Below are 25,513 nucleotides of genomic sequence, written 5' to 3'. Positions count from 1 at the left end.
TCGAACCTCATTTGCAAGCAAGTACCGGCAATTTGTCTTTCTTGTGCCTGTAAGAACGGCATGGCCTTTTTTTTTTCTTCTTTTTTTGGGAAAGGATCGGGCGGGTACGCAATACGCGATTCGGGTTTCTGTTATTTCTGCCCTTTTAGAGAAAGAAGGCCCGCGAGCTTGTTTTAGAGAGGGGATACTAGGTGTTCAGCCCCTCGGCGTCTCGGCGTCTAGCCTTAGTGCCCGGTGTTTTTAAGCCTAGGAGTTGGGGATACGGTTGCTTCGTGGGTATTGTTGTTTGCGATTTAGGCGAGTCAATTTTGCTTGCGCGGAAGGGAACGTGAAGAAGAAGGGGAGTTTGTGGGGATATTTGTAATAAAGCGCGGGGTCGCGCGCTTGCCAGCCATCTTTTCGTTTTGATGATGCTGTGAATGTGACGAGACTTGCGAACGCATATGAAGTGCAGGCTGATAGTTGGAAGCTGGTGGTTATATCGCTAGACCTATTCATCAGCTGGAGGACTGATCCTGTTTCAAGAAGATGTGTGGAAAACTCAACCCTGAAGTCTATTCCTTCATTAAATTGCTGATGACTGGCAGGTCGATTGTCAATGGCGCGAATGAATTGCTGACAGGTCTAGGCCGTGACGTATATGAATAATATCTTAAAAAGTTCCATTGTGTTCAGAAAGATGATGTTGAAATATCGGTGAATACCTCCCAGAGGTCTGTGATGACTCGAGACCCATCTATGCCTACCTAACCAACGCCAAGCAATGCAGTTGAAGTCGAATTATGGATAATAGGAGCCAGTTCAGCACAATTACACTGTCTTCTCTGCTCCTAGCGCACCAGCCATATCCGCTAGCGCCGTCTCACTCTTCCGAGCCCTCTTCTTAAGGACATTCTCAATAAACGCTTCGCCGGCTTTGTAGCTACTCCTGACCAGCGGACCACTGGCGCAGTACAGAAATCCGAGATCGAGGGCTCGCTGTCGCCAAAGCTCGAAAGTAGCTGGTGTGATGTATTCCTCGACTTTCATGTGGCGTTTCGTAGGGCGCATGTATTGTCCGAATGTCACAACGTCGACGTCAATTTTGCGGAGCTCTGTGGGAAATTTAGTATTTTCATCACTCAAACCCATGAGATGAAGCAAGAGTAGAAAATTCTGACCTCTCAACGCATCCCAAAGCTGATCCTCCCTCTCTCCCAGACCCAGCATAATACTCGTCTTAGTGATCAAACTCGGCTTCTCCTCTTTCGCCGCCTTCAACACCCTCAAACTTTGCCTGAAATCTGCCCGTCGGTCCCTGACCATCGGACTCAGCGCCTCCACTGTCTCAATGTTGTGCGCATACACATCCAACCCACTCCGCGCGACCAGCGCGACCATCTCCAAATCCCCCGCATAATCCCCCGTCAACGCCTCCACCAACATCGCCGGCGCCTTCTGCTTGATCTTCATAATCGTCTCCGCGAAATGCCGCGCGCCCCCGTCCGCCAGATCATCCCGGTCCACGCTCGTCAGCACCACATACCCCAGCCCCCACCGCTTCAGCGCCTCGGCCGTGTTCTCAGGCTCGTGCGGGTCCAGCGGCGCCGGCGCTTTATCCGTCTTGACGCTACAGAAGCGGCACCCGCGCGTGCAGGTGTCCCCCATCAGCATGATTGTTGCTGTGGCGGCGGCTTTGTCGCTCCCGCCCCAGCAGTCCGAGATGTTCGGACACCGCGCTTCCTCGCATACAGTGTGCAGCCCCAGCCCGCGCAGGTCGTGCTTTATTTTCTTGAAGTTCTCGCCAACGGGCACGGGGGTTTTGAGCCATTCGGGGAGCCGTGTGATTTGGCGTTTCTTTCCGGCGGGCCCGACCATGGCGGTGCGGAGTTCTAGCGATTCGGAGATGCCCAGGACTTCATTCTTGCCGCCGACAAAGTCGTCGAAGGAGGGGACTTTGGAGTTTTTGAAGTAGGAGGGCCGAGCGGGCTTAGAGGCGGAGGTATGAGGTGTAGTTGCGGAGTCGTCTCTTGTGGTGGCGAAGGATCGCGAGGAGGTGGTGAGGCCGCGAGAAGAGATGAGGAGACGGGGAGAGGCGGCGAGGCGGGCGCAGCGGCAGAGGGAGGTTACCATTGTGAGGTGGGTGGATCGAGAGGATGGGAGTCGGAGACGGAAACTTTGAGATGATGTTGCGATTGTCATCGACTTTCGCATATTTACGGCCCGAGCGTTCGGGTTAAGCCACAGTCACGTGATGGACAGCCTGCTACAGCCAATGGAAGTGCTGCTATTGTAAGGGACGGAATTTGGAAAGGAAACGTCAACGACTTCTTCTGTGATCGTGTCGGGGTAATCATGAATTGGTATGTCTGATCTTTGAAGCGCATATAATCATTCAGTCGAAGACGATAATTAACAATAGTAAAGACTGGTATCATGTCCTAGATATCGTACATCTTCCCTACCCGAGATGCATAACTCATATATACAATGCCCACAATTCTTCTTACCACCCAAAACTCCTTTGTAGTAAGACGACAATCCCTTAACACACAGTCTTATAGATCTTCTTCCACCTAGGCCACTGGGCTTGGATCGCCCTCTCCTCCGCCAGAATAGCCGCAAGATCCAACTCCCGTCTACCAGATGTAATATCCATATCCTTTACACTCTTGAACTTCGTCCTGAAGATGAGCTTGTAGACGATGTACATGAGCACCACAATTGGAAACGCGAGATACGCCATGAAGAAGTTCTCGACGCGCTCTCCCGCTGTCATATCAGCGTACCCAACTGGCGCAAATCCAGTCCAGAACTGCGCGATGAGGATGATGATGTTGAAGATAAACCCCACCCACGAGCCCCACACCGTGGCTTGGGATTTGAACGCGAGCTCGTCGAGGGTGTGTCCGTGGTACTTCCACGCAGCGCGGAAGCGGATGTGGCAGAGACATATGGACGCCCAGTTGAAAACGGCAGCAAGACCAGAGATGGCCAGCATCCAGTTGAACGCTTGCGTGCGGGTGTCAGTGCCTGCGGCGACGATGTAGCAGATAAAGCCGAACGCTGAAGAAAACAGAATAGCCATGAGAGGGCGCCCGGAGCGATCGATGTAGCCAAGGAACTTAGGAGCTTGCCCGCGGTCGGCGAGAGCCGCGAGGGTACGCGAGGAACCGTAGATAGAGGAATTGCCGACGGAGAGAACTGCAATCAGGATGACTACGTTCATGATGGAGGGTACGACTTTGATGCCGGCTCTTTTAACGGCGATGACGAAGGGTGATGCATTGGCGTCAGATGAAGAGGAACCGATCAGATGCGGGTCGTTGTATGGAACGAGGCAGCCGACGATGGTGAGGGAGACCATGTAGAACTGGGGTTTTTTTGTTTAGACGAGGATTGGTTCGAAGTGAGTGAGACTGCTTACGAGGCAAATACGCCAGAAGACCTGCTTCACTGCGGTGGGGAGCGTCTTGCGTGGGTTTTCGGTTTCAGCAGCACACAGACCAACCAGCTCAGTACCAGCAAAAGAGAAGGCAGCCGTGACGAACACGGAGCAGAGGCCCTTAAATCCGTTGTGGAAAGCGCCGGGATTGTACCAATATTGGGCTCCCATATACGGCTGGCCAGAAACACCACCGCAGTCGATGATGATACCGAGGATGCTAACTGAGGTCAGAAATGGTCCAGTATGGTAGAAAGGGAGGGTCTTACATAAAGCCAATCACGGCAGTCACCTTGATAATGGAGAAGACGAATTCGGCTTCACCATATCCTCTTACACCGAAAAGATTGATAGAAATGATGACGACGAGGAAGATGGTGACCCAAGCAGCTCCATTGACGCCTGCGGCACCAGGCCAGTATGAGACGGTGATGGAAGCAGCTACAATTTCGAGAGGTAGGGTGACCAGCCAGGAAAGAGCATAACTGAAGGCATGTTAGCTGCAATTCTGTGACTCTACTCCCTTGACTCCAGCTTGGAAGTATCTTGCCAATCTCCCAGCTAGACAGACGGAATCAGACGGCTAACTTACTTCCAGGCCATAGCAAATCCCCAAGCGGGGTCAATGAAGCGACTGGCATATATTGCGAACGAGCCGGCAACCGGGAACGCCACGGCAAGCTCACCAAGCGCGTGAACAGTGCAGTACAACATTATTCCAATGAGGCCGTACGCAAGCACCAATGAGGCTGGCCCACCTGCCTGCAGAGCGGAGCCAGAACCAACGAACAGTCCCGTGCCTGCTGCAGATCAGCATTTTGTTACGTACGGGACGCTAAGGCGTGGTAATAAAGAAGGTTTCGCACCAATAGAGCCACCAATGGCAATCATCTGCAAATGTCGGTCCTTCAGGGCCATCGAGAGCGCAGGCTCCGCGGGCGGCTGGTCGGGGAGGGGTTTCCCCTCCTCGTCAGTGGCCTCGGTGACCATGCGTGCATTGGGATTCTTCTTGAAGCTGTCGGCGAAACGACTGAAGCGGGTACCCGTCTTGGTTTCCTCAGTGTAGCCAGCATCGTATGCGGGGGCGGCAGGGCTGCCGCTGCTGCCGGTCTTCTCAAGGTCCTTCTCCATAACTACTGAAGAGTATGGGAGGTGGACAATTGGGATGTGTAGGAGTGAAAGGGAGGGAAGTGATGGGCCACGAGTGTCCTGCTCGCAGCAGAGCACACGACACGAGCTCTTGATATAGCGGCCGCTGGTGGAGAAAGGTCCACCCGAAAGCACGCTCGGATAGCCTGCTGCAACGTCCCCAGGTTACTGCACGCTGCATAGCCGGCGCAGGGTGGCTTCACGCTTGATAAGGGGCGAGGCCGGTGATGGGTTGGGAAAACCGTCAGTCTCCTCCCCCACACTTCACGATGCGGCTGGCAGAGCCCTACGGGCGTGAGCACCAATCGCAGCGGCTGGCAGCTCTCGGTAGTACCGAGATGCTTATCAGTTCCCGTATGGATCTTCGATTCGCGGCGCCACCGCTGCCAGGGCGCGTCAGGCATGCCTTGTGGCATCGTGCATGGCGGCAGCCACGGGACGAAGCCATGATGTCGGGCGCCATTTCTAGTGCAGCCAAGCTCCGACAGGCTCTGCCCTGGCAAGTGTCGTGAGCACTGATCGCTCCCGCGGGCTGCAGTGATGAAAAATGGGGATGGAAAAGTCTGCGGCGAGCGCTAGAAGCTTTTACGAAGCCCTCACCCCCGTCAGCTTACGAGCTCAATGCGTGAATTGATCAGCGGCCCATAGAAATTCCCACGAAGCTGCCACGACGCTCGCACGGATTCTTCTCGTCGGCATCAGACTCCGGCAGGACGCAGGATTCACAGTCCAGTACGCCGTACGCTGTACGCCCAAGGAATCGAATGATGGCCTGGGCAGTCGCTAAAGTCTGGCTTCTTCTGCACCGTGACGTCAACGGCGGAGCCGCTCTCCTAGGGCGGTGTGCTTATCTTCATTCAGTGTAGTCGGGTGCGCGATGGAGCCGCTGGCCGGGATCGAAACGGGGATCGTGATGGGCATCGGGCCTAGGGCGCCAAGACGAGGCACCGCTGCAGCATCTTCGCGCTTAAATGACAGAAGTCATCGCGTACAGCGGCGCTGCCAACAGTACTCTTCGCAAGGGTTCAACATCTTGAAACTTGTAAACACCACGCCGCAAGCACCTCCATCGCCAGGGTGCCGTGAGACTGGCAGGGAAACGACTTGGCTGCGCAAACCTCTCATGCCTCACCCCCACCGTCTCACACCACGAACTGCAGGGCTGCTTCAGGAGACCGCGTCGAGTGTCTGTACCTCCCCGAAGCAGAAAATACTCTCGCCTCTGGGTTTCAATTCTCCGTCGGCTGCTTCCATGGGGCGGCTCCGGCTCACCTGTGCTGGCAACGCCACTCCACTCAGACCCTGCCCTGCGACAGGTTTTGCTTCTTGCCTCTGAATTCCGCAGGTGCTTTTTGCGCGGCTCCTTGCGGCCTGCTTCGGGAAGGCATGTAAAGATCAAGACGGTTGGGTGCTGCTGGGCTGCATCCTTCATTCTGCATGCTATCTTTGCGTGGACCCTAGCGGGAACCCTTCTGGCGTGCATGCCAATAATGGTGGCGAGTCCGGTTGGCTCTCAGCAAGTCTGGGCGTGGATAAGAGCTGGCAAACTTTTTCAAGATTGCGGGGCTGCTGAGCTGAGATGAGGTCCGAACAGAGGTTGCTGATCCAGACGGAACTGAAAGGTATTCTACTCAACTCGTTGGCAAGCTAATATCATCAGAAGATCTTGCTGTTTGAAAACTCCGATCGGAATATGTACAGTACTCCCGAATATGTTGCCGAGTCGAACTCATCATCTCTCTTTTGCATTTCATCCGTCTGAACGTCATGCCACCGGCTTCTCTATGATGGAGTCTACGCGCAGTCAGTCTCAACACCTCTCGACGTCCATAACTCGTAACCACCCTCATGCTCCCTGGAAGCCACTATTAACTCAGCATGACGACCTACGTACGCTATCTCAACGACGCCACATAAGCCCATCGCGACATCTGGATGCGGTCTCCCTGTTCAAAGAACTCAGGGGCGTCTTCGACTTGCGGCCAGAGCAATTCTTATCTCGGCGATCACGGAGGGTTTGTCGGAATGATATGATTCTTCAAGTCCTATGGAGAAGGAAAGAAAATATCACGTCACCACTGCGAGACGTGGATAGGAGGTTCTAGACGCGAGCTGCGACAGCACGTGGTAATCTAGAACGCATGCTCAAACTCATTATCTAGTCTCTGGCAACAATGCTTCGTATCCTCTTTGGCTAGAAATACACGGAACGAAACGCCAGGTACCTACTTAAGTGCGTCACATTCTAAATGCTGAGTTGTCAATCGGCCCATGCAAGGTATCTTCAAACCACGAAACGAATCAAGATCCCCGAATCAAACTCCGTTTTCACCTGCAACACTACGAGGCGAAAAGCATAATCACAGTACTACGCCATACGTCTGGGCACATCGATGCTGCCGCTTGACGGCCACCTTTAGAAACTAGACCACACGACCGTCAAGAGGTAAATCAGGTTCCGCTGCGCAAAATTTGACATCGCGTCTACGCTATAAAATCCCCATTGGTGCACTCTAACGGTATCAGAGTAGTGTGCATAGACTTATGGGCTGTCACTGTACAGCTTCTATGTCACGTGCGTCCCACGTGATCTGTCATCCAGCTACCATGTCCTCTATTTTATTGATGTTTTTATTTTTCGCTGCGTCGAATCGATCGCGTCTTTAGGAGTTCATAGGACCTGATAGATTACTGTCAAGTGGTGTCATCAATCTTGACATACCCAGGATTGCGGAACTCCTTCGACAACACTCTCGTGCTTGAGGTCGAAATCTCTTCACCCTGGCGCCAATATCATCCCTAACCGAGCCTGAGATAGATTGAGAGCGCTTAAGGAGATTTTAGGAGTTGGATGGTGTGCCAAGCAGCAGTAGCGGTGGAGATGTTTCACGCAGGGGATGTTCCGACTCGTTGCCTCATAACTCCACCTCTCATTTTCACAACCGAGTCATCGTCAGCGACGCCCAGCACATCGAACCAAACCCCTCAAGATAACGAATCCACTACTCCAGAAACACTTTCACACACTACACATTTTGTTGAATGAGTTGCTGATGCCGTCCTTCGAAACCCTGCGTAGTCGAGCACCTCGAATAGTCGCATTGCTCAGACGGCATCGTTGCACTGATTTCCGAAGTGATAGTATCTTGAAAATAGGCGGAAATTTGTTTGGCCGTTTTCTGCTATTTCGTTCGGCATGAGACCCGGTCGTCGATCAAACCATCCGGCGCGGCCACCGCAATTGGTCGAACCCGACAACTTCCTCACCATCCGATTGCTAGAAGGTTTTGAATTGAATAGAGCGGAGTAGGCGTCGTAGTCGTTGTTGTGCGATGCTAGAATGGCCATGACTAGTGAGGAGATTAGGTATTGTATAAAGCCTGCTACTATGCTCTCATCTCTCTCGATCAGCACTTTGCCTTTGCATCTACATTCGTTCTCTCCGATTCTTCGTCTTTCATTTTTTTTCCGCTTAACTTCATTGATTGAAGCTGGAATACGTTCTCTTCTTCCTATACCACTGAATCTTTACATTCACATTCTTTCGCTTCAACTACCACGCTCTCACCATGTCGCTCCTCCAACTAGCCACGCTCTTGAGCACCCTCGTCACCTCCACCGTCGCTCACGGCCACGTCTCCGGCATCGTAGCAGACGGCACCTACTACCAAGGCTATGACCCCAGCTTCCAATACCAATCTACTCCTCCTGCCGTGGTCGGCTGGTCCTGCCCCGACTGTCTCGATAACGGCTTCGTTGCCCCAGACGCATACGGTACCTCCAATATCACCTGCCACAAAGACGCGACCCCCGGCCAGGCCCACGCCACCGTCGCTGCAGGGGGAACTGTGGAATTACAGTGGACGACTTGGCCGTCGTCTCACCACGGCCCTGTCCTCAGTTACCTGGCGAAGTGTAGTGGGAAGTGCGAGAGCGTGGATAAGGACGACCTTTCCTTCTTCAAGATCGATGAGGCTGGGTTGATTGATGACACAACGGTGCCGGGGTACTGGGCAACGGATGAATTGATTGCCAACAACAACAGCTGGACCCTCAAAATTCCTTCTGGTATCACAACGGGAAACTACGTGCTGAGGCACGAAATCATTGCCCTCCACTCTGCAGGCACCGAAGACGGGGCGCAGAATTACCCAGCTGTAAGTCCCCTCATCAAATAATTGTAGTTCCGTGGAATTGAATCTGACAGCAACAGTGCATCAACCTCGCCATTACAGGATCTGGTACCGACGCGCCCGCCGGAGTAGCTGGGACTAGACTCTACAAAGAAGACGATGCGGGCATCCTCGTCAACATCTACCAGACGCTCGCGTCTTACGCTCTCCCCGGACCTACGCTGTACAGCGGTGCCGAGAGCATCTCGCAGACAGCTGCTGCATCCTCTCTAACCTCCAGCGCTGTCGCTACGCCATCCACTGCTGGTACCCCGTCTGTGTCCACGTCCGCCACCGCTGCGGCCGCAGAAGCAACCACTAGTGCTTCCAGCTCCATCAGCACGGCAACTACTTCCACTCTTGTACTCTCGAGCGCAGCTGCGGCCACACCAACACCGACCCCGACATCCACATCTGCGCCATCCTCCCTATCTCCCAGTAGCCCGCCCAGCACCTCCCTTCCTAGCATTCCCATCCCAACAGGGCTCCCTGCGTTCACTGGCATCGGAAGCTTCACAGCTTTGCCCTCTGGCCTTTTGACTAGCGTCCTCCCCACCGCTGTCCCGACTGGCACGGATAACTCTAGCGGCGAACTGCCGAGCACGCCGCTTCCGGCGGGGATGACGCTGAAGGAGTTTTTGAAGTGGTTTAATTATATTATGCGCACTTATTTCAGGAAGGGGCCGGAACAGGGGGAGAGGAAGCATCCGCGTGATATCGCATACTAAGAGACTTGGTGGGGTATGCTATGAGGGCGAGTGAGGCACGGAGACGAGAGGTGGAGTAGGTGTGGGAGGGTAGGTTGGTGGAAGGAGTGTTGGAATGGAAGATGAGTTTTTCTCTTGTACATATATTGGAGCTTTGAGGTGATGGTTTGGAGAGGTGAGGTGTGGGTGCTTGTGTATATATCAAGGCTAAAAAGAGTTTAGAGCGGATTTTTCAAGAAGTGTTTAGTCTGCGTATTTTATTAGCAACTGAGGTGATGCTCCACAGTTGTTGTAAGAGGAGACAAAAGTCCAGACGTTCAACCATTCTAAGTCACTGTCAGCTGAGTAACATGAAATGTTTGATGCGGTCTGGAAGTCGGTAGGATGAGAAGTCAATTTCCACGTTTTAGGGTTAAGAAATTCCATCGTAGTGAACCACTGATCAAGTGGAGACTCTGCGATGTACGAATATAACATTGTACGAGTGCAGGTAAGGGGCCGCGTGGCAGAGGAGCTAAACTTAAGCGACGCGTGCTGACTTATCAGTCACGTGATCCATTCATCAGGCAGCCATTTAGTACATACTCTACGGCTCCAAGACCCTCAAGCTTCGTCCCTATATATCCCCGTGGCCCTCGCCGAATCCTCTTCACCGCCCCTCTCTTCCCCTCGCTATGCCTACCCTCTCTACCCTTACCACCCTCGGCCCCTACCACTTCTTCACGTACGCCACCCTCCTCGGCACCTCCCTCTACCAGACCTTCGTCATGACCAAAGTCTGCTACAACGCGTTACCACGAAGCGCCTTCACCACTCTCAACAAACGCGTATTTCCCGTTTATTTCCAGGGCCAAACCCTCCTCCTCGCTCTCACCGCCGCGACGTTCCCGCCGTACGGGCCGCTGAGCTTGAGGCGATCAATGGGGGATCTGCTCCCGCTGGCACTTGCGGGGGGAATGGCCGTGCTGAATCTGGTGAAGTTCGGGCCGGCGACGCAGAAGGCGATGGTGGAGAGAGGGTGGCAGGGTATGTGGCAACGCTTCCTTCCCTTTCTCTTTCTTCGATAACCAAGGCCGTCCGAGTTCGTGGGCTTGACAGTATATATATCGATTAAATTGCGGTTTTAGGAGGACGAGAGGGTGAAGTGTAGCTAATTTGAGGCATAGAAACCCGCGACGGGAAGAAAGCCAGCGATCCCGACGTCAGTGACGAGATGCGGGCGCGGAAGAAGGCGTTTTCGCATTATCATGCGATGAGCATTCATTTGAATCTGGTGGCAATTGGGGGGATGGTGTGGTATGGGTTGAGGTTGGCGGCGAGGCTGGATTTTGGGTAGGGGGGTGGAGGGGAGGGATGTTGTGCGCTTGACACGAGGTTGGATATGAAGATATGGCGAGATTGGGAGGGCTACTGTACATGTCGTCGTTAAATATGTCGTAACCCAGAGTACTAGGGAAATAATGTGGGGCCTATCTTCGTATTCGATAGAAGAGGGGAGTCTTCAGAGGGGAGCAGATGCGTCGAGTTGGAAGTGCTGTAGGTGGACAAGGATCTTACATGATCGGGCCACCTTGAGGTTCTATGTGCAGCCTGAATATAGCGTCTAGAGAGCTCATAGAGTAGGCAGTAACTCAGCGGGCAGAGTTTGAGAGCATTGATTAGATTGGGTTTGAATAGGTGCACGTTAAATCGCGGAGCCGATTGATAGATCGTGGTTTACACGGACTACTGCCCACGGTGAACTATGGGCATCTATTTCGAGTGTTCTGGCGTTAACACCTGTGATTAATGGTAGTCGTTTCTATAATAACTAGCGTGCTTCTCAGCGAATCGTGAATATATGGTGCAAACTTTGTACATACTCTCCCTTCTTCCGTGAACGAAATACAGAAAGCACGCGTCTATGCAACGCTGATAACTCTTTTTCTTCCTTCCGGCACGTACTCCCATCCCCTCATTATATCAAAACTCCCAGCTCGCCGCAAACAGCTCTGTAAACCATGGATCATTCACAAAGCCCATGTCCACCTCCACCTCCTCCCTCTCCTCCAAACCTCCCATAGGCCCCATCTCTGCCGCAAAATTCGCTCTCATCCCCCTAATTAACCGCTCCGCCTTAAACCACACCCCGCTCTCCCCCGTAGCCACCGCGTCAACAAGCCCATGCAGCTTGGGAAGCTCATCCATCCCCCGAGTCTGCCTGTCGAGAACATCAAGCAAGTTTACGTGCTTCTGCTCTTCACTCCTATCCCACCCGACCTCGTCGAGTACGGAAAGTTTGAAGAGCAGGATGGTGCAGTGGGAGCGCTAGGCGCACACTGCGAAGGTCATGCCGATCCACTCCCGGACGGGGATGGAGTGTCTGAGTTCGGTCCAGTGCTCGATGGCGGTTAGTAGGGCAGTGAGGGAGGAGATGCGGTGGGGATCTCGATCTGAGGACTTCAATCTGAGGACTCGGGGTGGTTGGGGCGGTGGAGGGCAGCTTCGCGGATGATGACAGAAGTGTTGTAGATGTGGAGGAGGGCGGTTTCTAGGAGTAGTTAGTTAATGTGAGCGTGTTAAAGAGGGAGGGGGGCGGGGGGTTGACTGTTTGACTGTAATACGGGAGGTAGGTTTTGCTGCATTTTTTGCAGCTTGTGGAGCATTGTGTTGACAAAGCGGATTCTTGGGTCTTTGGGATTTCCACTTTCGGCGGTTGAATTGACAGAGAAATGAGTGACCTTGTCCATGATCTTATGACACCTCGCTTGATGGATAAGCAAGAAATCCAGCTCGGTTTCCTTTTCTTCGATGAGTATGTCGATGCATTCATTCAAGTATACTGTCCATCGAAGTGGTTCCATCTGCTGGGGACCTGTCCAGACCCTTTTTCGGCAAGTATCAGAAAGACCGCTGGCAAGAGTAGAGCGTTGGTACAGAAGTAAAGGAGACCTACATCGGAGTCAGGAAGTACACGATGGCAATAGCTCGACGCTTCTCTGTAGGTTGCACCTTCGGCGCCATCAAGATGGGTGGAAACCCGGAAAGTTTGGATGAGAATTATCCGACATCTTCTTCGCTTCGCGCCCCTTTATGGATTCCAAGCTCATATACAAGCCCTACGACTAGCTAAGTCCATATAGTCAGGTAAACTCTGTCCTTTTTGTGGATTTGAAACCTTGATCTCGAGTTAGCAGGTCAATTACTCTTAAAGTGTAACAGCTGGCTGATGGGGGCAAACATACTAGCCAAGATAGCGTAATGTACCCAAGAGGATATCTAAGCTCTTCTCGTGTCCTGCAATGACTTTCTGGGCAAAAGTCCGACGAATCGTCTCACCTTTCGCTAGCTGCTCCGTGGCCGACTTAGTAGTTAACGATATGATAACCAGCCAGAGGAAAGGTTTCTGTAGGCGGAGATCCGAGGCGTGCATAGAGGAGGGTATGTAAAGGAAAGGAAACATTGGGAGAAAGAAGCGACGATAGTCGCTCAGCTATTCTTCAGCCGTTGGTTCCGGAATATCGTAAGAAGGCGTAAAGTTAGCAATTGAGGATGGCAGCGTATCGACGCTCAAGGTAGCAGCGGTTGTAGTAAGGGAAGAATGGGTGGCCGGCGATATCGAGGCGGAGTCCCGTGCGTAGTTAGAAGGGTCGTTGTTGACATAGGATGATGAGAGACCACTAATGGTAGGTTGCTCAACTTTATGAGCTGGCGTTATAAGAGCTTGAGACGGTACAAAAGACCCGAAATTGCCATCATTTTCCTCAATCTGGGCAGTCCCTGCGCTGGCTGCCCTTTTACGTTTACGAAGCGAGACAATGGGCTGGCAAACTTTCTGCAGACGATAGCATCTATGAATCCCAAAGTAACTTAGCACTTACACATATTACACATAAATCAAAGCGAGCGAAACCAAGTTCTATGGAGCCAAAAGCTCTTGAAGGGATGTATCTTACCGTTGGCAGCAAGCATGGTCCGATAGGTGCATTTGTACTTTGCACGTGAGCAATTTTGGCACGTCTTCCCGTAGCCACTTCGAGGCTCTCCAGCTGAGTAATTTAAGGCAGACTCCATTTCGGGGGCAAAGTGTTGTCCTTTGAATCGAGAATCCCCCGGGGGGGGGGTCAGGCCTTTTGAAGCCCACCGGGGTTCATCTACAAAGGGATAGCTTGAGCATAGACGGTGGGGTCAGGGGGACCTTAAGATATCATCTTTAGATAGGGAATAGTAATTTACATACTTGTCCACAGGAAAGATTGAACATCTTTCGAGCCACGGTCTCTTACAAAACGTCCAGGTAGACTCGATTTACAATTATTTGGGGCATGGGCTTTCGAAAATCTAAATACAACGCGATAGTTGCTGAAGCGGGATCAGACTCCTACTTGACTGATCAGCTACCAGCTAGCTGACAGCTCGGAGAAGGATAGGCAAAGTCCGGCTGTTCATTATACCAAAAGCCAAGATGCTAAATCCCCGTGGCGTTCTAGGACATAAAAATATGAACTTATTGCATCTGCTCTACCATTTTCTACAGACGAGGCCGTCACCTCCGCCTCAACGTCCTCTTCAACAAAGCCAGCGTCCACGGACCGCTCGAGAGCTTGAAATTCACCCAAGGCCATGAGCTCCAACTTAGCGTGAACTGTCTCGACGCTTCCCTCTCCACTAGTTGTTGCTGTATCCGGCAGTGCTCGGGGCATATACGGGGTGTTATGCTGGGTTGAGGAAAAACATGTGGATGATAGAGGAGAGTGGAGCTTCGGTTATTCCTTGGGGCAGATTAGCGAAATTTTCTCGAGAGTTTGGCGGAGGAGTTGAAGGCGGAGGAGGGTGACTAAATTAGCGAAGAGGGATTAGAAGCGAAATGAGAAGCAAGTTGAGCTCTTTCTTCAAGAGCCTAGAGGGGTGTTTCAAAGTGATAGGCTGGTGGTCAGAATGTTGTTGGAAGGGTTAAGATTCTTACTATACTATTCACCGTTGTTTTTTGAAATTTTTTAGGGTCCGCGAGAGCGCTGGACTTCCACCTGAAGCCTTTCCATCGAGTCTAGGACCTTGATATCTCGTGTATGTGTCCAGGTTATCACCTTTCCAGTTCAGCCCTGTGCCGCTCTTCAAGCTATTTACCATCCGTCCCATCGGCCCCATTAACTTTTAGTCTCTGCTTTCTAGCCGCCTGTCTGATGCTCGCTTTAATTTTTACGGGGAGTCTGACTACATCTGCTCAGCTCTACTTAGAGTACCCCTATGGGCTTCCTGAAATCTGAACGCGATGTAAAGGTTGACACAGTAACCATCAGACTGCCTCTTGACCAACTGGCTACAGGCTGGCTGGGCCACCACTCCTTCACCGATATGGCGCGAACAAGAGTAAAGCCCGTGTATTGATATAGCGGTGTGCCTAAACTTGTGGCTCAGTGCTCAAACGGAGCTACTGGTAGTGGTAGCTGGGTCGGTGGTTCGTATTCACAGAGGTCGCGAATCGGAGCTTTCAACGAAAGCGATATGATGGTTCGAGCGAAGGGGGTAGAAGGCGCCATTCTTGCTGTCATTTTGTCCCGCAGGGACTATCAATTGGCACAGAGACGACAGGTTGGGTACATGTCGAGCAGTCTTGCTGGGAGTGCTACTGTCAGTGACTGGCTACTAACGAGCTTGAACCACGCCGCGAGGGTAGGCTTATAGTGAACAATGTAGATACGAGGGGCGAAACGCTTTAAAACTGTGCCTCCGAGGTGCCATTCTGAGAATCTGTGTATATTGATCAATCTGTAGAGCGTTGAAATCTGGCAGATGCGGCGTGGCTGCTGGCACTCGATGAACCCACCTTTCTGTGCACCCTCCAAATAGATGAAAAGATGAATTGGACTGTCAAAAGAAGTACTGTAGCGCTTCCCGTTCCCTTCATTCTCCCCGCCGCACCACTGTGTGCACATTTGCATGGTGAGCTTGCGGTGCAGCCCGCTCCTCGCTCGAAAAGCGTTAGTGTCTCCCTGTGTTTGGGGAACTGATATTGGACACCCAACACACAGCAAGCCATGCTACAGACTCTTTTACAGCTCAGAGCCACTTTCAATCGCTGTCTTGCGCTGCTCCAATTGCTGTGACCTTGGCCCTGATCGCTGCCGGCTTGTCTAGGCCTCTTCACCTCCTCAGGCAGCTTGCCTAGAGTCTACCCAGTGGCAGCGAAGTTCTTATAGTGCCCCGGCGTTTCCACGCGTTCCCCTCGATGTCAGGGGACTGCCGCCAAGGCTCGCACACGGAGCGGCCTTTAAATTTTCGATTTTGTTGTGAGTCGTCCACCTTCCCACAACAACAACCCTTCATCCCTCTTCCTACAACACGTTTCCCCACTTCACCCCTTCGCAGGCTCTTCCTCAGTCACGCTTCGGGCTTCCTAGCTCCCAGCAAGCCTTCCTATCAGCTGCGAGCGAGGATGAGCAGCCGCTTCGCGTTTGAGGCTGGCGGAGAGCCACCTCACGAAGCGGCTGTCCGCCAGCCTCCAGCCCTTCCTCGTCTACATTCAGGTAAGCAGCTTTACACTCAACCACACGCAGCTAGGGTTGCCCGGAGCTCCCGACTAACCTCCTTGCGCAGGCCAGTGGCTGTCGGCTCCTTAGGATGTCGCGTTCTGGGCCTCGGCCTCGGACGCGTCAACACCAAGGACAGTTGGAGGAGACCTTCCACGGCAGCAATGTCGAAGAAGTCCATGTAAGTCCCCCGTCATCTTCCACCTCTTCTTCCTCCGGTATGATGAACACACAATCGTCGTCGTGCAGAAGCTACTGGCTCATGCTGAATGACTTTGTCTGGCCTTCCCCTCCCGTCTCCAAATATCTCTTGCCTGGGCACGGCAGCTTCTGATGTCTTCTGTAGGGAGTGCCCGCATTGGGCCACCGGACGACGCCCACGTCGACGTCGACCTCTATTCCGCGTAAGTCTTCGTTGGCACGAATCTCCTCCCTCTCGAACCATACCACGATGAGCGACAGGTCCACACAGCAACAGAGCCCACTCGCCACCGTGGATGGGAGCGACGACAATATAACGTGCGTAAGTTCCGTCTCTTCTTATCTCTCGATACCCCGTCTCCCTTTGTGACAATCGACCAACGTTTCGTTCGGCTGATGGCCATGAAGAAAATTGTGTCCAAAACTTTCTGAATCGAACTCAGCGTCACTCGACTTCTATTGTTAACTCGAAGACCATTGCTAACTCAAACTGTTGCAGTTCCAAAGAGTAGCCGACGTGGCAAATACGCTTATGGCATCGTCGAGAGATTCAATTCGACTTCCAGGTCCGGTCCTCCTTTGCGGGTCGATCGTATATGGGAGGCATTTCGAAGACGTGTAAGTTTCTTCTGTTTCTCTTTCCTCGCATCATCGAATGCGTTATTGTAATGAGACTCGGGTGTGCCACTACCCAAAAATCAAAGAGCACACCCTATCCAAAGAACAGCCTGTGGAGAGGGTGCTTCCTCAACACATGGTTGTTCATGAGAACTACTTTGAAAGGAAAATCTGATATTACTTCGCACCAACGCACATTTTTTCTTATCAGCTTTCGAAACCCGAGCTGACCTGTCGCATCCAGTCTTCTAGGCCAACTCGTATTTCTCCCAGTGCGGACTTCTAATCGCTGACCTAGAATTGGTGAGTCGGAACATTTCCTTGCGAACTTTCTTCCAAGCAAATGATGAAATTCCATGATACTTCAAATTACTCTGTCTTCTCAATCCGGGTGTCTTGAACAATGGCACTCGCTGTTGATGAAGGCTGAAGACAAAACTGGAGAAGAACTCTGATGCACTCAACTCCATCCATTTTCCGAACTTGATTCTTCGAAGCTATCGCTGATTCGTCCGTCGACATATAGATCCAGGAGGTTCCCTCTCTTCTCGTACCGGTCTCGGCCTCCTCTTCTCAAAGAAAGATGTACGTTCAACCCATTCTCCTTCTTTCCTGGTTCGGATGATGATACATTTCATTTACTACGATGAATTTCTTCGAGCATTCCGCTCGTTCGTGGACCTGGCCCCCTGCCGGGGGTTATGTTCGTCGAACACTACCCCGAGAGGGTATCAGGACCCGGCGTTCGCATGCCGAAGGAACATGTTGCTTGAGCTTTTCTGACACCCCTTTTACAATCACAACCCCATCACAACCCCATCGCAAGCACTCGTTCTAGAGGCTAAGCTAATTTCTTGCGCAGACTGACTCCATTTGAAAGAACACGTCTCCAGATCTTGTGCCAACTTGCTGTGCTGGCTTCACGACCGAGTATCGGATTCGGCTGGCGCAAACGGTTTCGGCCTCCACTTCCCAGAGAGACGTAAGTTCACCCCATTCTCTTTCTTTCCTGGCACCGATGATGAGAAACCATTCTTGATATTGAATCCTCTTCGTGCATCCCATTCGTGGACCTGGTTCTGTCGGGGGATTTGTTCGTCGAACACTCCCCCGGGAGGGCATCAGGACCTGGTGTTCAGATGTCGAAGGGATCATGCAAAGACCGAGAGCGTACTGAGGGCCCCCTCTTACCCGAACAACTTGATCGCAAGCGATAGTTTTAGAGGTTGGGCTGATATCATAAGCAGGTTGATTCCGTTTGAAACGACAGCACTCCAGATCTTGAGCCCGCCTACAGTGCAGATTTACGACCGAGCATCGGCTGTCGCAAATGTCTCAGTCTCCGCTTCCCAGAAAGACGTAAGTTCACCCCATTCTCCTACTTTTCTGGTAACGATGATGATACCCTTTCCTATACTTGATATTGAATCATCTTCGGCATCCCGCTCATCATGGACCTGCCTCTGCCGGGGGTTTTGTTCGTCGAACACTACTCCGGGAGGGCGTCAGGACCCAGTGTTCGGATATCGAAGGGATTATGCAAACAGCGAAGCTTCTGAGGCCCCCTCTTACCAGAACAGCTTAATCGCAACCGATAAGCTAAGAGGTTGGGCTAATATCATAAGCAGGTTGATTCCGTTGGAAACCACAACACCCTAGATCTTGACCCTATCTGCTTTCCCGATCCTTCGGCCCAGCGTCGGTTGCCGTAGATGGGCGGCCTGCAACGGCGGTAGTGAAAACGCTGAGTAAGTTTTCTCCTCTTTTCATACTTCCCTAATCGCTAGGATGAAGTTTTGGTTGAACATTCGATCCCCTCATATTCTGGGCCTATTCCTCTGCTGCTGGTTCAGGCATGACCGGAGCCGCCGGAGGGTAGGTTGAGTAGCTTGCTATGGGAGGTGACAATATTCAAATTACTACACTGAGCATTTTCTATAACTTTTCATTTTTCTGACACCGCTACTCAACCCCGTGTATTCGACGCATTGGTTTCTGGATCTTTAGCTGATTTGACATGTAGAGCCTTTGGTTGAGCATGATCTCTTGAGCTCATCGGGCGGCGGCGGTGATGCGATTCCTGTGTAAGTCATTCTTGTTTTCTTTCGTTTCTTCCCAGGTGTTGTGATGACGACAAATTAGAGCTACTCGAAGTTCTTCTGCGGCGGGACTTGTCTGGAGCATATCGTTGAAACGCCCGCCTATTCGAGCGAAGCCGCAGTACAATGCGAGAGACTCGAGGCTGAGCCTCAGCTCAAGATACTATTCTGATACACCGCTTCTTTTCCTATTTCATTCGAAGGCGCCTTTCCAGATCCGAGGCTAACATCGCGTCATCTTCAGATCCACGTTCCAGATTAATCGGCAAGACCACGGGCTCCTCGATTCCTCTTCTTCTCAAGCCCAGCGAGTGTCCGGTGCCGTCAACACCGAGAGCGTACCCGGGTTCAGGCTGTACATTGCGTCTTCTATACGCTTTGGCACTACTGTATCCCGGGAAGATCAAGATCCGCATGCTTCAGAACAGTCTCAACGTCAGAGGTCCTTGGCTAGAGTACTACTTCATTGCGGTGACATGCCTCTCCATATTCCGTCTTGCGAGCCTCAACGACGTCGATCTGTCAGGTAAGGTTCCTTCTCCTTTTTCTCCTCTTCCCACGCCCTGCAATCAGCCCCCGCGACTTGCTAGCAAGCGCTTTCAAACCCCCGGGCTCCGTATGTGCTTGTAGCATTTCCCATATGCCTCGAGTCAGTGAGCCTCTGGGAAGATCAATGTTCGTTTTGTGTTATCCTTCGGGAAAACCTGGCGACTCAGCCGATCGCTGTTTGAGAGCTAAATTCTACTATTGCCCGTTGACGCTCGAGTTCAATGGCCAGGGGGTTCTACTTTCGTGCTGACATTTTCCCAGAAGTCCATTACGCAATGCTCAGCATCTCTCATCAAGGAAGGTTTCGATCGGTCGGGTAAGCACCCTTTTTCTCCTCTTCCCACGCCCAGTTAGCCTCCGTCTCTCCCCAGCAAGACCTCCAAGTACCCGCGCTCCGTGTGTACTTTTAGCATCTTTCATGTGCTTCGAGTCAGTGAGCTGCGGGAAGATTGATATTCGTCGTGTGTTATCCTTCGGGACAAACCTGGCGACTCAGCCGATCGCAAAGAAAGCCCAAACACACATTTGCCCATTGACGCTCGAGTTCAATGGCCAATGGGTTGCACTTTCGAGCTGACATTTCTTTAAAGATTTATTACGCGATGCTCAGCATTTCGCGTCAATCTAGATTTCGTGGCTGATTCGGGTTGGAAGTTTCGTTGGGGTCGTATCAGATTGCGAATGGTGGTCATGAGGTCCAGGAGGCATCGCTGGCATGCTGTCGCAAATGGTTTGATCCGTTCTTCAAGATGTCGTCTTGCGCTAACTGTTCGCAGTCGCAGGAGTACCAGTCCCATGCCTTTATGAATACAGCTGCTCAATCGAGAAGATGTTCTTGCAAGCCGAATCCTCAAAAGTCGACCTCCTCATCCTCATCCTCCGCCGAACACTCCCTCTTCTGTCCCAAACGATCTCGACTCTTGCAAGAATAATGGCATCATGGAAACTTGGCGGGAACGGCATATCGGATAACACGGAGGACAATTGCGGATACAAGCTGAGTAGTCTCTTCTTCATCACTCCGTTGATGATTGACCAGCTTCATAGGGCCAATAATAACGGCTTTTCTCGTCGGGAGTCGTCCCGAGACGCAACCCGAAACTAGGTTGCGGGATGGTTGCGGGATGGGTGGAGGCCAGAAACCAGGTATGTTGAAACTTGCTCTCTTTGAAACTTCCTTTCCGAGTTCGAGTCAGCCTTCGTCCGGGGTCGGGCCTGTAGATAGTCTGATCAAATGGATACGAAGAGCCCTCAGCTTTGACTGAGAGTACGAGTCCAGCTTGCTCAATCCATGACAATTCTGCAAAGTCCGGGCAGTGATTCGTCGCTTGCCCTAGTACCCCAAGAGTAAAACTCGCGTCTTAAACGGATAGCCTCCAAGGTTCTTGAGGCCGAATCCATCTTCTCTGCGAGACATGCTATAGCGATCCATGGTTGATGTGTCATCAGGCTTCAGTTAATCGTTTCTAACGCATGACAGGTAGCGCGGAAATATGAGACGAAACAGGTTAGAGGCCAACTTGTGGTTTGCTGACTTTCATACTCGAAAGAGTTTTTGAAACCACTTCTAGTTCATTTCCGGGGTCGGACCCGCAGACATTCTGATCAAGTGGATACGAAGAGCCCTCAGCTTTGACTGGAGGTTCGAGTCCAGCTTGCTCAATCCATGACAGTTCTGCAGAAATCGGGTAGCGTTTCGTCGCATGCCTTAATACCCCAAGAGCAAATCGACGGGATCATGATGGGAGGTCATGAATTCAGGGATAGCTACAAAGGCTTGTAGTACATCCGTTTAGCCGGTCGTACATCTTTAATATCGAGCTCTGCATTTCGTAGATATTCCGATCGCAATGTTAGTCTTGTCGAAAAAGCTCCTCTCTGCTATTGCCGCGGTGACAATGAAACGTATTCTCCTGTGAATACTGCAGAGGCAATTACGTTTACATTCTCGAAACAGAGTGTGATACGAAACCGTTTTGACACATTTGAGTCCCAGTGGAGGGTTGAGACGTCTTCGTCCCCAGGATGTGCTGGTCTCTGCTCACGACCTTCCGGGATCCATGAAGATAAGTTCCGTGTACGTCGTGATAGACACGGCTAAAGATGACTGTTTACCGGAATCGAAAATATGGCGGGGGCTCTGGCTCGCGGAAATGGAATAGACATGAGACCGAGGACAAGAGCGGCTACAACCATTGAGAGGCATAGAAGAAACTCGACTACCTCAAATTCGACAGTGTACAGTCTTAGGAAAGCGTTGTAAGACACGCAAAAGGTTCCCCTTTCAACGACTAGAACAAGCGGTGAGGGAAAGCTGGAGTCTTCATGGGATATGCTTGGGCGGCCGACTGAACCGGAACTCAGTGGTGGTTTCCTCTTATGTGTCCTTCCTCTTGCAGCCTTATAGCTCTGAAGTATCGAAGGAGCCTTTCGTATTCACAAGAGATTATTGTCAGTCGAATTCTGATGGGAGGGAATTCGGAGGTTGCATTCCTCAAAGGAGCATTCTTTTCAAGCCGGAGTTCTTTCGAAGAGCGGAAATCATTAGAATTGTTTCTTCTTTTATCTTGCATAGCTCCATGATGAATCAATAGACGGATCTGATGCTTTCGCAGCCGTCTCCGAGTGAAGCATGGGAGCACAGGCGTATAGAGTAGCATAATGATCCAGATAAGCCGTCAAATCACACAAGATGTGGTTTGCAACAGTCCAGAGGCCTCAAAGTGTCGATATTGATGATTCCAGCTTTGCAAGTCATGTAGTGGTGGTGATATTGATGGATGGGTCGAAGTTGGGATGAAAGGACGTCGGGATGCTCTCCCCCTGGCGAGATTTGGAGCGTACCATCCCGTCTTGGTGCAGCCCCCACTTTCGCTAATTGTTTGACCCGCAGAACTGGTCTATTTCTACTGACTTCATGCCATCGTTGGAATTTCTACTATGCACTTCGTGGACATGAAATTCATCGAGATATCTTTTTGTGACCGTAGGCCATCTCAGACGAACTCCTGAATTATCATACGCGCAACTTCTTCATTTCTAAACGAGCTCTGCATGCTCTCAGGGGCGGTATTCATTCGCATCGGAGAACTAGACTTCAAAGCAAGCGAAGAGGGCATCAGAGGCCAGGCCGTGACTATGCAGCAACTCCAGCGATGATCTCGAAGTTTGGCGGCTCTCTTTCCTTTTCATCCTCGCTTTATAGAAAGACAGTTTCCTTTGGCTCCGTAGTCATCGTCCGGCTAAGTGCAGTAGGTTATTGCGTGGCATTAAGGACCCCCTGGGTAGACCCATCTGCTGCTTCTTTGTGGCATATCTGGTAGAATAGCCAACAAGCTGTGTCCATATACCTCGCAAGTGCCACTTTAGCTTTCAGGAGCGGTAAAGTGCTTTAGTGGCAGTATGTGCATCTACCCGTGGCCTTCGTGGGATCTGAAAAGCCAGAGCCCAGGGGTAGTGGTGTTTGCGCTGTTGAGGGCAAGCGAGCCCGCGAGCCATGTCTTTGCGGTGGCTTCACCCTTTTACAGCTTCTTCAACCGCAACATCGCCATCACGATCGGATCTTTCTAGTCGCTTTGCATGCTCTTAGCGCTCTGGCACTACTGACACACCATTTCCAGGTACTGCGATGTCGTAACCACGAGATTTGAGGATCTTGGGAAGGCGAAGAGCGTTCTCCCGCTTCGCTTCGCCGCCTTCGCACGACCAGCATCTCATGGACACGGCTCTTCAGCTCTGCGACTCGTACATGTCCTCAAGTATCGTAAGATGCTGCCGCTTTAGTCCAAAGGGTGCGCTACTCTTCCCTTGATCGTGGTTGCCGCTGCCGAACTCCGTCGATAGTGATCGCACCTCCGCGGCGTCGATTTCTACTGCGGCACCCAATTATCGCTTCCACTCGTGGCGAGGATCGGAGTGAGCGCAATCTATGGACAACAACGGAATGAACGTGCCGGCAATATGATCCTCGTTGTTGGCTGCGTCCGTCCGCGCGCACCCTCAAATCACACAAGGCTTCAGAGGCATGCCCACACGGATGGCCCCTACTCCAAGACCTTCGCCATGCGCGAAATGCGACAAGCGGAAGGAGACAGGTGGAAGGCGACAAGTGGAAGGCATACAGTAATGTAAGTTGCTCGTATGAGATGATCCGGGAGCACTCTTCAGAGGCTGACACCACAGCGACGCCACCATCAATAGCCTCCACATTCGTCCCTCGGTTTCGCTCATCTGCATCCCACTAGAAGCCTCCGTATACCTCCGTCTTTTGTTCAGCCATCGCCGCCACGATCCCCGGCTGAGTTCATAGGGCTCTGCTCGCACATTCCCGTTTCGGACACTACTTGCGCAGCCTCGCGACGAGAGCACTTTGAACCGAAAAGCTGCTGCCGCTACTCCTGCAAGGACAACTAAGTCGTCTGCAAAAGATTCATCCCTGAGCGTTCTGAAATTCCACTGGAGTTGGAAACCTTCACACTACGTCCTGGAAACTAGAAATCGGCCATAGACACTGTAACATATCGCGCCTTGGTATCGTGGCGGGGTCGACAATTCGAGGCGCCTGCTCGGTAGGGACGTGTTTTGCGATAGCCCTTTTACTTCGTTCGGCCACCTTTGAGCTGAGCATCGCGGACAACAGGCCTGTCGCATCAGCGGAAGTGATACCCGGCCCACCATAGGCGGACACCCTCTTCCTCGATCGGTCCTCTAATGACTCCATCGCTATCGCACTGCCGACAACCCGGAGAATGATCGCAGAGCATTTCGACGTTGACCATCTGGACGTGCCCTAAGCTCTATAGATGCTTCCGTGTGAACGTGCAAGGCTGCGACGACTGAGAGTGGACCTGGGTAGCACCTGCGGAGTTCGAGTAATTGGATCTTGAAGGCGGCATATCCACAGCCTCCCGCGTGTTCACTGCTCTTAAACATTGCTGCATCGAATCTCGGGCAAGCAGCAGGCTTTCTCGATAGAGTTGCACCCCGACGACGTTGATCTAGCATACTAGTAGGTGGTCTTCCCTGGCATGAACGCGTACTGACTCAGATCTAGAGTATCGAGAGTTGCCCGTGGGATAGATACCAAGTCAACACAGCCTAAGAATCGCACACGTGCTCATATTGTTCCTGGCCTCGGAGAGTTGGTATAGCCTCGATCGGTACGCTCCTATTTGGAAACACCATGATCCTCAAACGGGAGAGACAATTAGTCCCTAAGGCTTCGTGGCCCACAAAGTGTACTGGATCCGCCCGGAACTCTTATGTACTGCGCATCTCGCGCCATCGCGAAAGGCCAGACTGGAGGTCCAACCTCTGAGAGGGGCTCCTACACAACATGCCTGCGGCAATCTTGCTCATTCGATCATCTCCCTACTTCCCGGCATCTCCCTCTTCTTCGTATATGCTCCCAGTTCCTGTCTTCGTGCTAGGTGTCTGTCTATACGCCTATCTTATCGAATCGCCATATATTCCGTTGAACTGGACATGGATAGACCGAACACTCACTATGCCAGACTGCGAAAGTCTTATGGACAGGACTGGATAAACGTCGGGGCGTAGCACAGGTGATGCTCCCGGATGATGGCACACAAGGTCAAAGTAGCAGTATCAACAAACGAAAAACAGCGCAAGAAGCAGCTGGTTCGAAGGACGGAGAGAAACGATTCCTAGTTGATACAGCCACCTTCGAAGCATGTGATGACAGCAAAGCGATTGAGGCGAGATAGAGCCAGGGTTGAAGGTCAAGGGCCAGAAAGCAAGGACTGAAGATCAAGCACTGAAGCTCAACTCAGGAGAAAAGAGAAAGCCCAATGACCGAAGAGCAAGGACTGAAAAGAAAGACGTTGTGAACGACGGCTGTTTGAAAGTAGAACATGAATCCTGGATTCAATCGAATTGCCTCCGGAGAAGGACACGGAAGCCAAAGATATGACGCCAGAAAGAGCTAGGATTGAAGTTCAAGCGCTAGAGCGCACGTACTAAGGCGTAAGGACTGAATAGAGAAAATCAGATGAATGATTGAACTATCTTTTCTGACGCGTATGGTCTGAAATGCAAAAGAAGGACAGAAAGGAAGGGTTTAAGA

General features: G+C 51.8%; 6 protein-coding genes across 6 annotated transcripts; 3 read left to right on the top strand and 3 right to left on the bottom strand.

The window, feature by feature from the left end:
- Positions 1 to 534: 534 nt before the first annotated feature.
- BDZ99DRAFT_450923 (lipoic acid synthetase) lies at positions 535 to 2,133 on the bottom strand. Its single transcript, XM_033718188.1, has 2 exons — positions 1,161 to 2,133; positions 535 to 1,094 (listed from the first exon to the last, which is right to left on the bottom strand). The coding sequence occupies exons 1-2, from the start codon at positions 2,110 to 2,112 to the stop codon at positions 811 to 813; spliced, it is 1,236 nt and encodes a 411-aa protein (XP_033572232.1). The 5' UTR covers positions 2,113 to 2,133; the 3' UTR covers positions 535 to 810.
- Positions 2,134 to 2,377: 244 nt separating this feature from the next.
- On the bottom strand, positions 2,378 to 4,558 carry BDZ99DRAFT_450921 (AAT family amino acid transporter; the record flags this gene model as incomplete). The annotated part of the gene is made up of 5 exons (XM_033718187.1): positions 2,378 to 3,352; positions 3,407 to 3,644; positions 3,694 to 3,909; positions 4,017 to 4,227; positions 4,291 to 4,558. 5 exons carry the CDS (start codon positions 4,553 to 4,555, stop codon positions 2,525 to 2,527), a joined length of 1,758 nt encoding a protein of 585 aa, XP_033572231.1. The 3' UTR covers positions 2,378 to 2,524.
- A 3,584-nt stretch (positions 4,559 to 8,142) lies between these two features.
- BDZ99DRAFT_480659 (uncharacterized protein) lies at positions 8,143 to 9,473 on the top strand (the record flags this gene model as incomplete). The annotated part of the gene is made up of 2 exons (XM_033722343.1): positions 8,143 to 8,730; positions 8,787 to 9,473. The coding sequence occupies 2 exons, from the start codon at positions 8,143 to 8,145 to the stop codon at positions 9,471 to 9,473; spliced, it is 1,275 nt and encodes a 424-aa protein (XP_033572230.1).
- A 603-nt stretch (positions 9,474 to 10,076) lies between these two features.
- Positions 10,077 to 11,104, top strand: BDZ99DRAFT_466901 (uncharacterized protein). Its single transcript, XM_033720888.1, has 2 exons — positions 10,077 to 10,478; positions 10,619 to 11,104. Exons 1-2 carry the CDS (start codon positions 10,127 to 10,129, stop codon positions 10,786 to 10,788), a joined length of 522 nt encoding a protein of 173 aa, XP_033572229.1. The 5' UTR covers positions 10,077 to 10,126; the 3' UTR covers positions 10,789 to 11,104.
- Positions 11,105 to 11,893: 789 nt separating this feature from the next.
- BDZ99DRAFT_524974 (uncharacterized protein) lies at positions 11,894 to 12,455 on the bottom strand (the record flags this gene model as incomplete). The annotated part of the gene is made up of 3 exons (XM_033725957.1): positions 11,894 to 11,982; positions 12,040 to 12,317; positions 12,388 to 12,455. 3 exons carry the CDS (start codon positions 12,453 to 12,455, stop codon positions 11,894 to 11,896), a joined length of 435 nt encoding a protein of 144 aa, XP_033572228.1.
- A 2,834-nt stretch (positions 12,456 to 15,289) lies between these two features.
- Positions 15,290 to 16,784, top strand: BDZ99DRAFT_480656 (uncharacterized protein; the record flags this gene model as incomplete). Its single annotated transcript, XM_033722342.1, has 6 exons — positions 15,290 to 15,412; positions 15,612 to 15,721; positions 15,801 to 15,958; positions 16,308 to 16,365; positions 16,424 to 16,484; positions 16,662 to 16,784. 6 exons carry the CDS (start codon positions 15,290 to 15,292, stop codon positions 16,782 to 16,784), a joined length of 633 nt encoding a protein of 210 aa, XP_033572227.1.
- Positions 16,785 to 25,513: the final 8,729 nt, after the last annotated feature.

The sequence above is a fragment of the Mytilinidion resinicola genome (assembly GCF_010093595.1).
Source record: "Mytilinidion resinicola strain CBS 304.34 unplaced genomic scaffold BDZ99scaffold_19, whole genome shotgun sequence".
Classification (NCBI taxonomy): Eukaryota; Fungi; Ascomycota; class Dothideomycetes; order Mytilinidiales; family Mytilinidiaceae; genus Mytilinidion; species Mytilinidion resinicola.
Note: the sequence above shows the minus strand (reverse complement) of the source record. Positions and strands in the feature narration are given on the sequence as shown.

Bases quoted from the DNA above. Each gene is read 5' to 3' on its own strand.
- BDZ99DRAFT_450923 (XM_033718188.1), bottom strand. From the start codon at position 2,112: ATGGTAACCTCCCTCTGCCGCTGCGCCCGCCTCGCCGCCTCTCCCCGT. The intron at 1,095-1,160 runs GTCAGAATTTTC...AATTTCCCACAG, and splicing joins GCTTTGGGATGCGTTGAGAG to AGCTCCGCAAAATTGACGTC.
- BDZ99DRAFT_466901 (XM_033720888.1), top strand. From the start codon at position 10,127: ATGCCTACCCTCTCTACCCTTACCACCCTCGGCCCCTACCACTTCTTC. The intron at 10,479-10,618 runs GTATGTGGCAAC...TTTGAGGCATAG, and splicing joins GGTGGAGAGAGGGTGGCAGG to AAACCCGCGACGGGAAGAAA.